Source organism: Ursus americanus, chromosome 1 (genome assembly GCF_024610735.1).
Source record: "Ursus americanus isolate L20-20 chromosome 1, mUrsAme1.1.p, whole genome shotgun sequence".
Lineage (NCBI taxonomy): Eukaryota > Metazoa > Chordata > Mammalia > Carnivora > Ursidae > Ursus > Ursus americanus.
In genome coordinates, this window is record NC_142127.1 from 22,430,490 (window position 1) to 22,445,000 (window position 14,511).

The 14,511-nt window shown below is 34.3% G+C and overlaps 1 protein-coding gene across 1 annotated transcript in view; it reads right to left on the reverse strand.

Moving 5' to 3' along the window:
• LRP1B (LDL receptor related protein 1B) overlaps window positions 1-14,511 on the reverse strand; it is a 576,984-nt gene that overhangs the window by 173,068 nt on the left and 389,405 nt on the right. Inside the window, 1 exon segment of the mRNA XM_087859483.1 lies at window positions 13,474-13,593. Coding sequence (XP_087715609.1) covers window positions 13,474-13,593 — 120 coding nt within the window.

A 14,511-nucleotide genomic window follows, 5' to 3' on the forward strand; every position in this document is an offset into this window, starting at 1 on the left:
GCCCACCTTTCTTCCTAGAAATGGGGAGGCACATCTCATTGCCCAAGTTTGACAGTACCTGGCAGTGGTTTTATACATTAAAACCTCCTTAGGATTTAAGTCAATTTGTCATATAAATCAAGCCCAAATTATTGAATGTATCAGGAGACAAAGCAGTACTTACACAAAAATGCAATAAAATACATATAAACTTAAAGGAAACTAGAGTCCCAATGTCCAGATTTAGAAGAGACATATATTTGGCTGAGCCCAAATAAAGTCTGGGTTTTTTTTTTTTTTTTATTTCCTTTCTTCACTCATTCTTCAAATATTTATTTGTGCCAGATTCTGTACTATGTACTGGGTATATATTAGGAAGTTAGACGATAATGTAGATCCAGCCCTCTTGGAACTTATAATTTGGCAAGAGAGACGGTAGACTTCATTATATCTTTTCAAAAAGCAACAAGATGGAAGCAGTTCATAAATATATGACACTGAAAATCTGGTAGAATGTATGTGAAGTCTCTAAGATTAGGGGTTCATATAAATTGGCCACAGATCAACAGTGTGAATACTGTGGTTTTATTTGCTTTTAATCAAACACGGTATTAGAATACAAAAGCAGGCATATACAATGGGGAACAGGAGATACACAGCACTTAAAAATGCCATATTCTGTTTCATAGATCATAACCAAAGCATAGAATGTGGGAAGGTTTCAGGGGAGAAATAAACAGCTGATTAATAGAATGGAAAATAGAACCCATGTAGAGAGATAAAAGAAAATGCAATTATTTGGCCTGAAGAAGGATGTGAAAGAATTTAATTTGAGAGTACTTAAACAAAGGAATTTTGCACAAAGGATAGTGTTAGGTTATTCAAAATTTCTATTGGAAAGGATAAAAGGGAAAAGAAAAGCTAATTTACAGTATAAGAATTTTGTCTAGACATAAAGAAGTATTTTGTTTGTTTATTTAGATTAAGGATGGTGAACTCTAATGAACCATTTCCATCCAAAGATTCCATTATAACAATACATGGGCTTTAGATGGAACTGAGTGGACTTGACATTTTCAGCTCCATTCTTTATTGTGGTTTAGAAGTACATTCCGTGTTAATTCAGCAACATATTTAGTGAATACTTTCCATCTGTCAATAAGATGCTGAAAATTACTAAGTCACAGCATTGAGCCAAGAAATGGAACCAAATGGATGGATAATTTTGCACTATGAAGATGTAGTAAATTCCACCTGTGAAAACCAAATAACATGAAAAAAGCTCTGGAATTTAAGGCTGGCATTGTCAACCCCATACTCCATAAGGCTAAGTCTTGGATGACAACCATACCTTTAATTAATAGACTCACATGTAATTATTTTTGGTTTAACTATTGCAAGCTAGAGATTTTAACATGTTCATTTCTTGCAACTGTTTTGGTGCCAAGAAACACAGCATTTAGTGCCAAGACTTAACCGTATCTTCCAAAAAAGAATTTGAACAATTTATGCCCCATGGTCAATTACAAACTTTCATAAAATTAGAAAAAAAAAAAGAAGAGAATGCTTTCTTATTATTAAAGTTTTCAAAAAAAAATGGAACAAAGCAGTGTTAATGACCTTCACTTCTGCATAGTAAAAATATCTGAAAGCAGACTAAGTAATATTAGCATGAATAATTATTTTCTTCTCAATAGCTTCTTGTATTTTAACCAATTTAAGAAATATATTAATAAACTATACATAGTTTATATATAATTATATGTAGTGTATATTATATATAGTATATACATTATATATATTAAACTATATATGTAGTACAATTTATATATAGTTATTGGAAAAGCTGCAGAAAGGAGCAAAGGCATGATCAAAAAATAAAATTATACTCATGTTTATTCCTTCAGTTAATCAAAAGGAGGACAATGTTTTCAGATGTGTGGCTTGCATGACATAGATGGTAAGCAACAGATAGTTCAAACAATATGTAAACATGGTGTTAGTATGATTTCATACTGGCTGGTGAGAAAGTTATGCTCTGTTCAAGTTTCATTCTTCCTAGTTGTCTCATTATGAAAAGTTGTTCATGAAAAGACAGGGCTTCTATGACACTCACTAACCTCTCTTTTTCACAAAGAGAGAGCTGGATTTTGATAGGCCAGCATCAAACTAGAATTGAGTCAAACTAGAACTTAATGATATTGTTCTCATTGTACTTATTTTTACTATCACCTTTATGGCAAGCCAGTAGATTTCCATTTGGAGTCATAATCAACAGTTTGTCCTTCCAGGGAGGGGGTATTTATCGCTGACATCATTAGGATAGCCATTAAAAAAGGTTATAATAAAAAGCAGACCAACTTTTGGTTGGTTTATTATTGCTGTCAAATTGACTATAGATAAGACATCCCTTTATTGCCCCTTCTATCTTACTCACTTATTGTTAGTGACAATAAGTTCCCTTGAAAACCTGTGTATGTATTCTTTCTGATGACATTTAACCATTATAATTTGTTTGAGATTATTTGTATCTGTGTCCTAATTCCTTGCCTTATTGTAAATTTAAGGCAGTTTACTCAGTTGAGTAATTGTTAAGGGTATGGGTCTGGAGCCAAATCCTGTGGGTTCAAATATCTGCTTAACCACTTTCTACCTGGTTGAGCTGGGTGAGAAATTTACTTACATGTTCTGAGCCTTTTACCCTTACCTGTAAAATAAGAATAATAATAGTATATTTTGCATAGGATTGCTGTCAGGATTAAATGATATTTCACATAAAGCTTAGTATAATGCCTAACACATAATATGCTTTCAAAACTATTAATTATCCCCATTGGACTTCTTTGAATTAACAGAGTCTCTAATATAGTGGCTTACTTAACATATTTAATAGGTTTTTATTAATTTTTAAAATAAATAAACATTATAAAGATACAAAAACCAAGCTTAATTATATAAGTAAAATATTTAAAACAAAACAAATAAAACAAATTGTGCCCAAAGTATGTTGTAGGATAAACTGATTTTACCGAGGGATTTTAGCTTTCCTTTGCAAAGAATAACAGGTGTTGATATGAGAGCCCCTTGAAGTTCAAACTCATGCATAATTTTCAAATTTCCTATTGGTAATACCCATACCGATAGGTAATATCTCTTGGTGATACCAAACTTTTACATATATCCAATACTAATTTTAAGATGTGGTGTGTGAATGTGTGTGTGTGTGTGTGTGTGTAACAGAATGCAGCCATAAAAAAGAATGAAATCTTGCCATTTGCAATGACATGGGTGGAGGTGGAGAGTATAATGCTAAGTGAAACAAGTCAGTCAGAGAAAGACAAATACCGTAGGATTTCACTCACATGTGGAATTTAAGAAACAAAACAAACACACGCGCGAGAGAGAGACAGAATGAGAGAGAGAGAGAGAGACAAGACAAGAAACAGACTCCTGCCTATTAAGAACAAACTGATGGTTACCAGAGGGGAGATGGGTGGGGGGATGGGTGAAAAAGGTGTTGGGGATGAAGGGGGCACTTGTCATGATGAGCACTGGGTGATGTATGGAATTATTGAATCACTATGTTGTACACCTGAAACTAATATAGCACTGTATGTTAACTATACTGGAATTAAAATAATAAAATAAAATAAAACATTGTAAAATCTAAGCTGCAATTACTTTTATTAAAACACTACAAAATGGACATGATGGATTCTGAAAGAAAAATATGTATATACTTGCTTATATTTTAGGTGAATGATTTCCAATTTTTTTTTTCTCTCTGACTCAATGAAATGTCCTTTATTGAAAAGGAACTGAGTAAACTGTCAGACTTCTGAGTTCATAAAATGTTTTATGATTCCTGAAGGTAGTTTCCTGTACCTCTGTGACTCCCTAATAGTTAGCCACTGGGATTTTTACTGCTCAATGCATGTTTGTATTAAGAATATTGTGGTTTTAACCATTACAAGGACCAAACTAAAGATCTGAGCAGTTGTTCCAAAGGATTCTCTTCTTGAAGCAGTAATCATCATGGGACTGGGTATATGCTAATTTAAACTCTAGGTTCATCCACAGAACTTCTAGGGTAGGTATTTATAAAGTAATATAACATCCTAACATCTACGGAGAATTTCTAGAAACAGATAGAAATATCCATAGGAAGCATCTAACTTCTTGTTAAACAGATATAGTTAATTAAAATAGCTGTATGATCCTTTTATAGTAAAATGATGATTAATTGGCATTAAGTAATACATTTAATTTTCTGAGTATGTTTTGTTTTTAGGATTCAGAAGGTAATTATAAAGAAGACTAAAATATAAACAGACTCCATGTTTGATTTTTTAAAATGTAATCTGATAACATATTCAGAAAAGGGGATATCAAGCTGTATATGCTAAGTCATACAAGAAATTTCTGCCAGAGGCCACCTGGGTGGCTCAGTCTATTAAACATCTGCCTTCAGCTCAGGTCATGATCTCCAGGTCCTGGGATAGAGCCCCATAGGGCTCCCTGCTCAGTAGGGAGTATGCTTCTCCCTCTCCCTCTGTGCACTTGCTCCCTCTCTCTCTCTCTCTTTCTCTCAAATAAATAAATAAATCTTTTAAAATCAATCAATAAATAAATCTTAAAAAATAAGTAGAGGTAACAGAGTTCATTATCTTAAATTAAATCCTACATCACCTCTCTCTCCACTTCGATTATTTTCCACATGAACACTGAACAAGGAATCATATACAAATAGTGAGCTAACCACATGAAAACTCCAGCCCAGAGACTTGAAGCCTAGGCATTGAATGTAAGACTGCTCAGAGTATAAGTATGACTATCAGAATCATCATCTATACATCTGTCCACAAAGATTACAAAGCCAGTAAGTGGTATTTTCTAACTCTACAATAGGTTTTTTACTCTCATTAATATATTATGTCTTAAAATGTTAATGGATAAAAATGGATAGCTGTTTTGCAAGCAAAATCTGATACCACTTGGATCCTCAAGCTGATTTTCACATAGAAGCACAAATCTAAGTTTTCTCTTCTTTTATGGTTGGTCATTTTATTTTTTAAATATATTTTTTGAAGATTTATTTATTTATTTTAGAAAGAAAGAGCGCTTACACATGAGTGGGGGAGGGGCAGAGGGCGAAGGAGAGAAGCAGACTCCTCGCCTAGTGCAGAGCCTGATGTGGGGCTCCATCTCAAGACCCTGAGATGATGACCCTGAGATCATGACCTGAGCAGAAATCAAGAGTCAGAAGTTTAACCAACTCAGCTACCCAGGCACCCCTGGTCGTTTTATTTTTACTATCTATTATGTTCCTAAATGAAATGACATTGTTTTTTAAAATAGTAATTTAAAAATCTATCTATATATATTTTTTTAAATCTATATATTTTGAATCGATTCTCAGAAATTAAGTATCAAGAAACTAAGATATTAAGCATTATAACTCTTCTAATATATAATATATAGCACCAGGTATATGTAATATATATTCTTTTAAAATCTTCAAAATATTCTATAAATTCTACTAACTAGACATCCAATAAGAAAGATAAAAAATGATGCTTTAGGGTTTGTTACTGCAATTTATGAATACAGAACAGAAACCTAAGTGACAACCTAACTGCTTTGAATACACACATCATATTTTCATAGGCTGGTTATTTAAGTAAGGTGATTAGTTCGTTAACCGGTTACCAGTCAAAAGTTTCTCAAACCAAAGTATCACAGCATGTTAAATTATTGACTCAAATGCCTCAAAAAAAAAAAAAAAAAACCAACTGCACCAACACAATTCTTATTAAAACAAATATGTAGTTTTTTTCCTTTACAAACTCAGTTATAAACCTTACTGGGCAAAAAGCTATTTGCTTTCATGGCTTTTACTACAGATCAATCTAGAATATTTGGCATGCCTCCTGACTCATTGTGTGGGCTCCTTTTTAGTTTTGTGGAACAAAAGTTAAATCTCACAATTTCTTCTTATTATTAAGAAAGAAAAAACAGAATAACATCAACAAATAATTGCACACCCCTTTGGTAGACCGTCAATGCATGGAAGTTACTGAACACAAGTTATAAAAAGACTAAATGTGTTCCACTTAGACTATTAAAGGATGCACATGCAGGTTTTTCATTTCTTCGTTTCCTGGTCCTGTTCATACAGATAGGCTCTCCTTCGAGGGCTCTGTAAGAACCAAAATATTTTGTGCAAAAGAGGCTATTTTTCCCATTCTTTATCTTTCTCATACACACACACACACACACACACACACACACACACACACACACATATATAAAGAGAGAGTGAGATACTCAAGCAGAAATATCATTGACAGAAAACAGAGAAAAGACCAAATTTTGCAAAACAAAAGAATGAGAGCAAAACATATGATACATCAAAAAATTTACCATAAAATGTAGTAATATAATACTAGTATAAAAATACATCCTACTGAATTCACAGAAGCTTCTTTGCTCAGAAAATAAGCTCTCCAGATTACCACACTTTTTCAAAAAATACATTTATTTTCACGGCAACTACTTTAAAAGTTCAGAAATGTACCAGAATTTGAATCATTTCTTAAAAGCTTCTATTTAAAAAGAAAGGTGATGACATTTGCCCACATGTGTTTTTAAAGTAGCACTACAGAGCTACACAATTATAAAATAAAATAAAATGTATTAGCATTAGATTGAGTATAAACTACAGAGACTCCAGTAACACTTACATGCCAGGCAATATGTCTAAAATATATTCTGAGAGACAGTGATTCTAGGAGATTGTTGTTAAGTGTGATTTTACAAATCATCTGGGGTCAAATTAGTGTAAGATTAAAACACCTTCTCAAACAGTAAAGCAATGTGGTTTTCATTTCTCTCCCTCATGAATTGTATTGTCTCACAGCTGTTTTGCCAGGGTAAGGAGTGGAGTAGGCAAGCGCCCCCTCAACCATCATAAGACAGGATGTAGAAAAAGTTTCTTTTAAGTAGGTAGAGAAAGTAAAATGCCCACTTCTGGATCCTGAGAGATTGTGAGAAGAAAAACATAAGTTGAGTGGAGAGTGCAGCTGTATACATCCTCAAGACATAGGAGCGGTATCCGGATTGATACGGGACAGGCCAAGACTATGGAGAAGATAATTGTTACCATGACCCAAACATATCTCAAAAAGATGCCGAGCTTCCAGGAGAAACATCTAGTATCAGGTACATAACACAGTCAATAAAACTCAGGGATGACTCTATGACATTAGAGGTGAGTATTAGCTAGAAAGATCGGCAGGAGACAGTATTTCTGGCTCCTCACAAGATCTGTAGATTTTCAGGATCATGTGTCTCTGTGTGTCTTAGCTCAAGAGCTTTCATGCAACGGCAGAAACTTAAGATCAGTTTACGGCTCACCAGAAATGGAGACATGGAGGGACACAGCCAAGCCCACACTTCAGCAGCACCACCAGCGCTCCACAGCACAGGGTGCGGTAAGAAGTGCAGATCAGACCAATGGGCCAGCAGAGATCAATCAGTCCCAGAGGAAGGAGGGCCTTTCCACTAACATAAAGGTATATAATCCCACCATTCTAAGTATCTGAGATACCATGATGCCACGTGTTAGAAAATTTAAAACCTGGCTCAACAACAAACCGCTTCTCCTACCCCCACACCAAAGCGACAGCCACACAGCCGGCAAGAGGTGCTTTAGGATGTTCACATAATTTGTTTGCCAATAAAAATACAATACACAAATTTGCATCCTATATTTAAATTCAGGAAACATTGATTAAAAACACTGAACAGATACCTTAACTAATGCACGTAAGTGAAATGTTTTCCAAGATACAGAATTCAGTACATCATCCTTTCCTGCGTATATGAGGAGCACAGAACTTTCCCCCGTGGATTGTCTTGAAATCAGGGAACTAACATTTGCTAAATGCTATTCTACGTGCAAGTAAATAAATATTTTGAAAATAACTAACTTCAAATATCATGAATTATTCTACTGTCGTTACAGCCATCAATTGCAGAGCTTCTCTGTTCAGGCTCATTCCAGGCCCTCCATCCTATGTATAATTTAGTCTCATATTGACTGTATGGTTAACTGATTCCTGCCTCTGAATATTGTCACAACAGCTTTAAATAAACTTTCATGCAAGTTGACAATTACAGCACCTGAGCAGGGAACTGAGACTTCATGGTGTCTATAGCTCAGATTGGATGAAATGTTTTGTGCTTTATTTGCCAATGAATATGTAATAATTGTAACATGTAAAAATAACCTTCAGTATGAAAATGTGTTATTCACATTAATACACTAGAATACTAGAAAATGTCAAGCTTCAATTTAATATTAAAAAGACAATAATATTTATGTAAACTTTTAAGACACTATTAACTATTATGCATATATTAATTAATATATACAAATACAGTACAAGTAAAAAAAAAACATGTGAATGATACACAACCACTTCAGAAGAAGGGGAGGGGAAAGGATAGAGGTGGGCTTTATATGTTATTGTAGGGGTCTGAATGTTTTAAAAGAGATACCTTAGGCCAAATGTTAAAATCTATTTAAAATGGTACATTGCTTACTGTATAACTTCCTGTACAAGTCGGTATGATGGGAGAATTTTATAATTATATATGCACGTGCTTTAACTCTAAAACATCTGTTTCTTATATTCTTATAGATTAGGTAGACCAATTCAAATTTCTTCATCAGAGATTTAGGGGAAAATAAAAGCACACCTTGATCACTTCTTTTAGTTTGAACGTGTTCAGTATCATGTTGGAAAACCAGGCTGCAGAAAGTAGAAAGCTACTGTAGTAAACTCAAGCTCGTCTCAAGCTCTAGCTGGTGTGATCGTAGCTAGCACCCTATTTTGAGATAATTATCCAAGCAGCAGGTTATAAACCAAGACCGCTCAAAGGCAGCAAATGATGCCGAACCAAGAATTCTAGATAAGGTGGAGGGTTGCCAGAGAAGAAAGCAGGAAACATGGCCACAGGAAAGAGCAATATAGCAGAACAAACAGTGGATTCTCAAGAGCTGTGATGTGAGTATGGAGCTGACCAGGAAAGCCCAGGAAGAACTACTGACTGAAAAGACTGTGACATAGACATCTAGGGAACAGAGAATGTAAAGTATAAACTGGGGGCAGAGGACGTAATGGAAAGACATGGATTCTGATATCATCTTATTAGAATCAAATTATAGAAACGTTTCAATTCTGATTACAAAGTAGAAGCAAGAATCTAGTACAGATTTGTCATATCCCAAATCTGTATTTCCTTCTTAAAATAGAAAAATGGCAGGCAGAAGGTGAAGAAAGTTTGAAATTGAAATCTGGAGTGAAAATCCTGGAGCTACTACAATTGAGGTATTGCATATATATTGATCAGGAGTTCAAATCTGGTTTTTGTCCAACACTGTAATAAGTAGTGGGATAGCCTTCCGAGAAGAGTCAACACCTATAATTTAATAAACAGTATAGATCTACATTTTATAAAGCTTATTTTCCTCTGGGCATATAGTAAAGAAAGAGTAAACACCTTCAAGCAAAAAGAAGTAATTTTATAACAACTATTAACAACTCACAAAACAAAGTTGAACCTATCTTGCCATAACTATATGAGTATAGCATAGATTTAAATCTTTACTTGCACAGAAATAGAGCTAAAAGATGTTTTTAAAATATTTATGAATTTAAATCCAAATGTGCCAAATGCAGTTTTTACAGACTCATAAATTTAGCCATCTCAAAAATGTGTAATAGGATGGGAAAATATGTAATTTAATTTTAAAATTTGTATCCACTCTCACCAAAACTAAACTATTGGAGAAAGAGTCCTAAAATATATTTAATTTACATCTATTCAAAGTGGTTTTGAGGCCTCCTTAAATTCTAGATTAACATAAATTTTTTACACATATTGAATGTTAGTTGTTTAATCTGCAAGAACTGCAAGAACTCAAGAATTACACTGGACAGAATTCAATAAACATGGTATTCCGGTAGATATAATAATTAAATAATTTTAAAAAATATTTACACATTAAAGTGTATTTTAATCCCCTGTACTACATGTTATTTTGTTTGTTTGCAAGTTATTGTGCTCTATTTTGTTGGGTTTTTCCATAGTGTTTCAGTGACCCCTGTTCCCTACACTGGTATTATTTATACAATTTAAAGCAAAAAGAAAAAAAAATGTTTCATTTAGGATATGTCAAGGTAGAACAAATTACAATTTTAGATCTTTAGAATTGACAGAAGCCAGTTAGATCTAAAATTGTAGATAAATTGCTGCTGAGAAATAAGATGTAAGAGTAAGTGAATTCCAAGAGTACAACAAATCTGCCCCTAAATTTAGCGGTGGACTAAGAAAGTACAGAAGTATAGAAGTATATGGCAACTACAGTGAAAATGAGTTGCATACTGACGTTGTGTAGTAGAGAATAGGGCGTCACTCAATAGCAGTTTCTGCAAATCTACATTTTGCAAGGCCCCGAGGACACTCAACATGAGAAATAGTGAAATTTGCCTCGATTACTAGGCAAGGTCTGTTCCCACGAAGACACGTATAACTCAGATTCAAATAATAAGGCCTTAGTTTGACAGGGTTAATCTTTAAGAAGTGTTTGGTTTTTTTTGTTTTTTCCCCCTCAATGGAAGTATCAAAAGGTGAACTATCCCACAAAGGTGTTAATAGACTTAGTAAAAACACAAAGCACTTCTACATTATTGAAGACAGAAGAAAGGGGACTGGGGTAGATTTTTAGCCCATCAAGAATAAATATTGAGAATTGCTACACTAAAGAGTAATGTATAAGTTTTTTTGTTTTGTTTTGTTTTGTTTTGTTTTGTTTTGTTTTTAATTGGGGCGCCTGAATGACTCATTCCGTTAAGTGTTTGACTCTGGATTTTGCCTTAGGTCATGATCTGAGGGCCAGAGGACAGAGCCCGGATAAGGCTCCGTGTTTAGTGCCGATGGATTAGGCTTCATGCAGAGTCTGCTTGGGATCCTCCCTCTCCCTCTGCCTTCCCCCTCCCCACTGGTGCTCTCTCTCTCTCACTCTAGATAAGTAAATAAATAAATAAACACAAATAAATAAATACATAAATAAAATCTCAAACAAAGTTTTTTGAAAATTAAATTAGTGCCTGCTCACAATACAATTTTATAGTGGGTCTAAGGCAAATCAGATGCAACCTTCCTGCCTCTTCTCTCCCTCTTACTGTATGTATGTATGTATGTATGTATGTATGTATGTATGTATGTATGTGTTTGTATACTGGTCAGGAACTTAACAACAGTGACTGTGGCTGGGAGAATTCTATATAACTTTATAACAGCAAACATTTAAATATTTTTCTCTTTACACATAAAGAATGAGGTGGCTTTAGGGGCACCTTGGGTGGCTCAATCAGTTAAGTGTCTGACTCATGGTTTCAGCTAGGGTCATGATCTTGGGGTTCTGGGATTTAGCCCCGCATGGGGCTCTGCACTGGGCACAGAGTCTGTTTGTCGTTCTCCCACCCCTCTGCTCTTAGCCTCCCCCAAAATCCCCTCATTGGTGCATGTGAGTGTGCACATGTGAATGCTGTCTCTCTCCTTCTCTCAAATAAATAAATAAAATCTTTTTTTTTTCCCCAAGAATGAGGTGGCTTTGCACTATGTTCACAGAGTAGATCCTTTAGTGTGAAATAACCCTGGATTCAAGTCCCAGTTCTACCACCTGCTAGCCATGAAAGTTTGGGCAAGCTGTATAACCTCCTTGGAACTCTTTTACCTCATTAATAAAATAAGGATAGTAAAGAGATTACATGAGATAATGAATATAAAGCCTTTAACACATTTTCTGGGCCATATGGCAAATACCAAATAAGGATTAGGAATTATTGTTACTATAATTATTGATAATGATCAGTTTGAATAATATAATCTACCACAACAGTTAAATCACATCAAAGTAAAGAACAAATTATAGATAGTCCAGAAAAAATATTCACATAGCTAACATAAGTCATTACTCCATTTTTGCTTTGGTCAACAAAAAATACTAAAGACAACAGAGCAAACTTGCCAGTAATATAAACTAGTCTACAAAAGTTCTTAATAATTGTTACAAACAAATCAGTGATGACTGTACTTTGAGGCTTTGTGAATTTATTATAGTACCAATTTTACAAAATGGTGAATGGGGTTTCATGATGCTGTGATAAGCTGTTTTGCTGGCATGTTCTGAAGACATAGCCATATGGAAGACAGTACTAGGAAGACACTTAAAGACATATGAATGTCAATTATTACACATATAGCTCATGAATGTTGTTCAGTATAAATGGAATTTTAGAGAACATAAAGGTTTTCCATTATTTCCTTTTTTCTCAGAAGAATTAACTAAGAGCAATGTGGAATATAGCATATGCATTTAACACAATTTTGTCTATGAAACCTGGAAGTCCTATATTCAGTTTGAATAAACTTTATCTTTCTTTCTTTCTTTTTTTTTAGATGGTGGGGGAGGGGCTGAGGGAGTAGTGGAGAGAGAATTCCAAGCAGGCTCCATGCCCAGTGCGGAGCCTGACATGGCGCTCCATCTCACAACCCCAAGATGATGACCTGAGCCGAAATCAAGAGTTGGACACTTACCTGACTGAGCCACCCAAGCACCCCAAACTTTGCTTTTCTTAATCAATTACTAGATTAAATATTTTTCTTCCCTAACAATGCCAAGTTTGGTGTATTCACCTACAAAATTTCCCCTATTAGTGCTTAATAAATGTTGATAAAGTGAATTACACGTGACAACTACTCTTCATTTCTTCCTGTTGACATTTTCAAGATAGAATGAAATGCATTAAACAAAACTAATATATTCTACTTTTCTGCAATGTTTATTAAGGAATAATTCCTGTAAATAAAAGTATTGATTTTAAGTGAAAAGATAAATGTTTCAGAAACAAATGCTAACTTAGGTGATCACTGTCATCTATTAAAACAGAACAGACACTTTTATTATCTTTTCCCTTCCTTTCACCATGTTTAAGAATAACCAGTAGTCATTAAATGAATGGAAAATCATACGTATTTAAGCAAAAAAAATAAATAAAGTTTGGAACAATACAAAGATAATGTCTCATTGTTTCTATTCATTAAATACTATTACCATGTGCACACTCTTAATACAAGAAGGTGACAGGATCCATCTTTTTAGAAATAATTTTGAGTCATTTTCAGTGACATTACTCTCCTGCCTTACCCTTCTATGGATAAAAAATAGCTGACCTGAGATTTTTTTTTTTTTAATATAAAATAGCTAATCTGAGGTTGCTACGACTCTGTGAATGCAGAGACAAAACTTCCTCATGTGAGACCTTAGATTCATCAGAATTGTGTTCAAATTCCTTTCACTGTGACCTTGTCAGGTGATGACACAAACGCAATAGGTATGATCCAGGGTCAAAAATCACTCACCACAGTTGGCCTCATCTGATGCGTCTGCACAGTCTGGATCCTCATCACAAACCCACAGCTTGGAAATGCAATGTTTAGTAGTTTTACACTGGAAATAGTCTGGAGAACAGCTGTTTTCGGCTTAAGAGGAAAACATCTATTAAAATGTAGCTTTGAACAAGAACAGACATTTTATCTAAAAAACAATTAGACAAACAAATGCTTAAGATAGTCAACTGGAAATGTATTATCTTTTAATTAATAAGGCTCTGAAGGTGAAGGGTTCTAACTTTCATTATCTATGATATATTCCAAATATCCTTTTCGGTAGAAATAAATAAAACATATGCCTACAATGATACATTTGATAAAAATCAGAGTTCTCAAAACAAGCTCATCTTAATTAGCTATATTTTGACATTAATTTTAAAAAATAAAGAATTCAGAATCTTTCAGGATAATTTTACCAAATAAATGTAAGAATTTATACATATGCATTTCTATAAATAGAAAAAGACTAAAATCAGAAGATATTCGTAAGGAAATAAAAAGCATCAAACTTCTCAAAATTTCTAGTTGTGTTGAGTTGTTGAGGGAAGGGGTGAACATCTGACTTAGACTGTAAACTGCATCACAAATCCTAGTCAGCTTAATGGATCAGCTCCCAGAATGACTAACCATAAAGAACTGGTACTGACTTTATTCTGAATGCACCATCTTAATCAAATTGCTGGGTGACTGCACATTATTTACTGATAAAAGTTTTAGGGGAATAAAATAAAACTTCAGCAAGACAGAAATGTTGACAGCAGTTCTGTTGAAACCCTGCAACTTGACAGGTACTTTGTTGTTCAGATTCTGTGTGTTTGTGTTTGTGTGTGTGTGTGTTTGTGTGTGTGCACGCACGCTTGCCTGTCTGCCTATGTGCATATATGTATATGATGGAAACTGTTTTGCCTTTTGCCTTTTGCCTTTTGCCTTTTGCCTTCATTTAATCTAGTTTGATTTTTGGTGGGGGATGGAAATAAGAAGTGAAAAGAGTAGAAGCTATTTTACTGT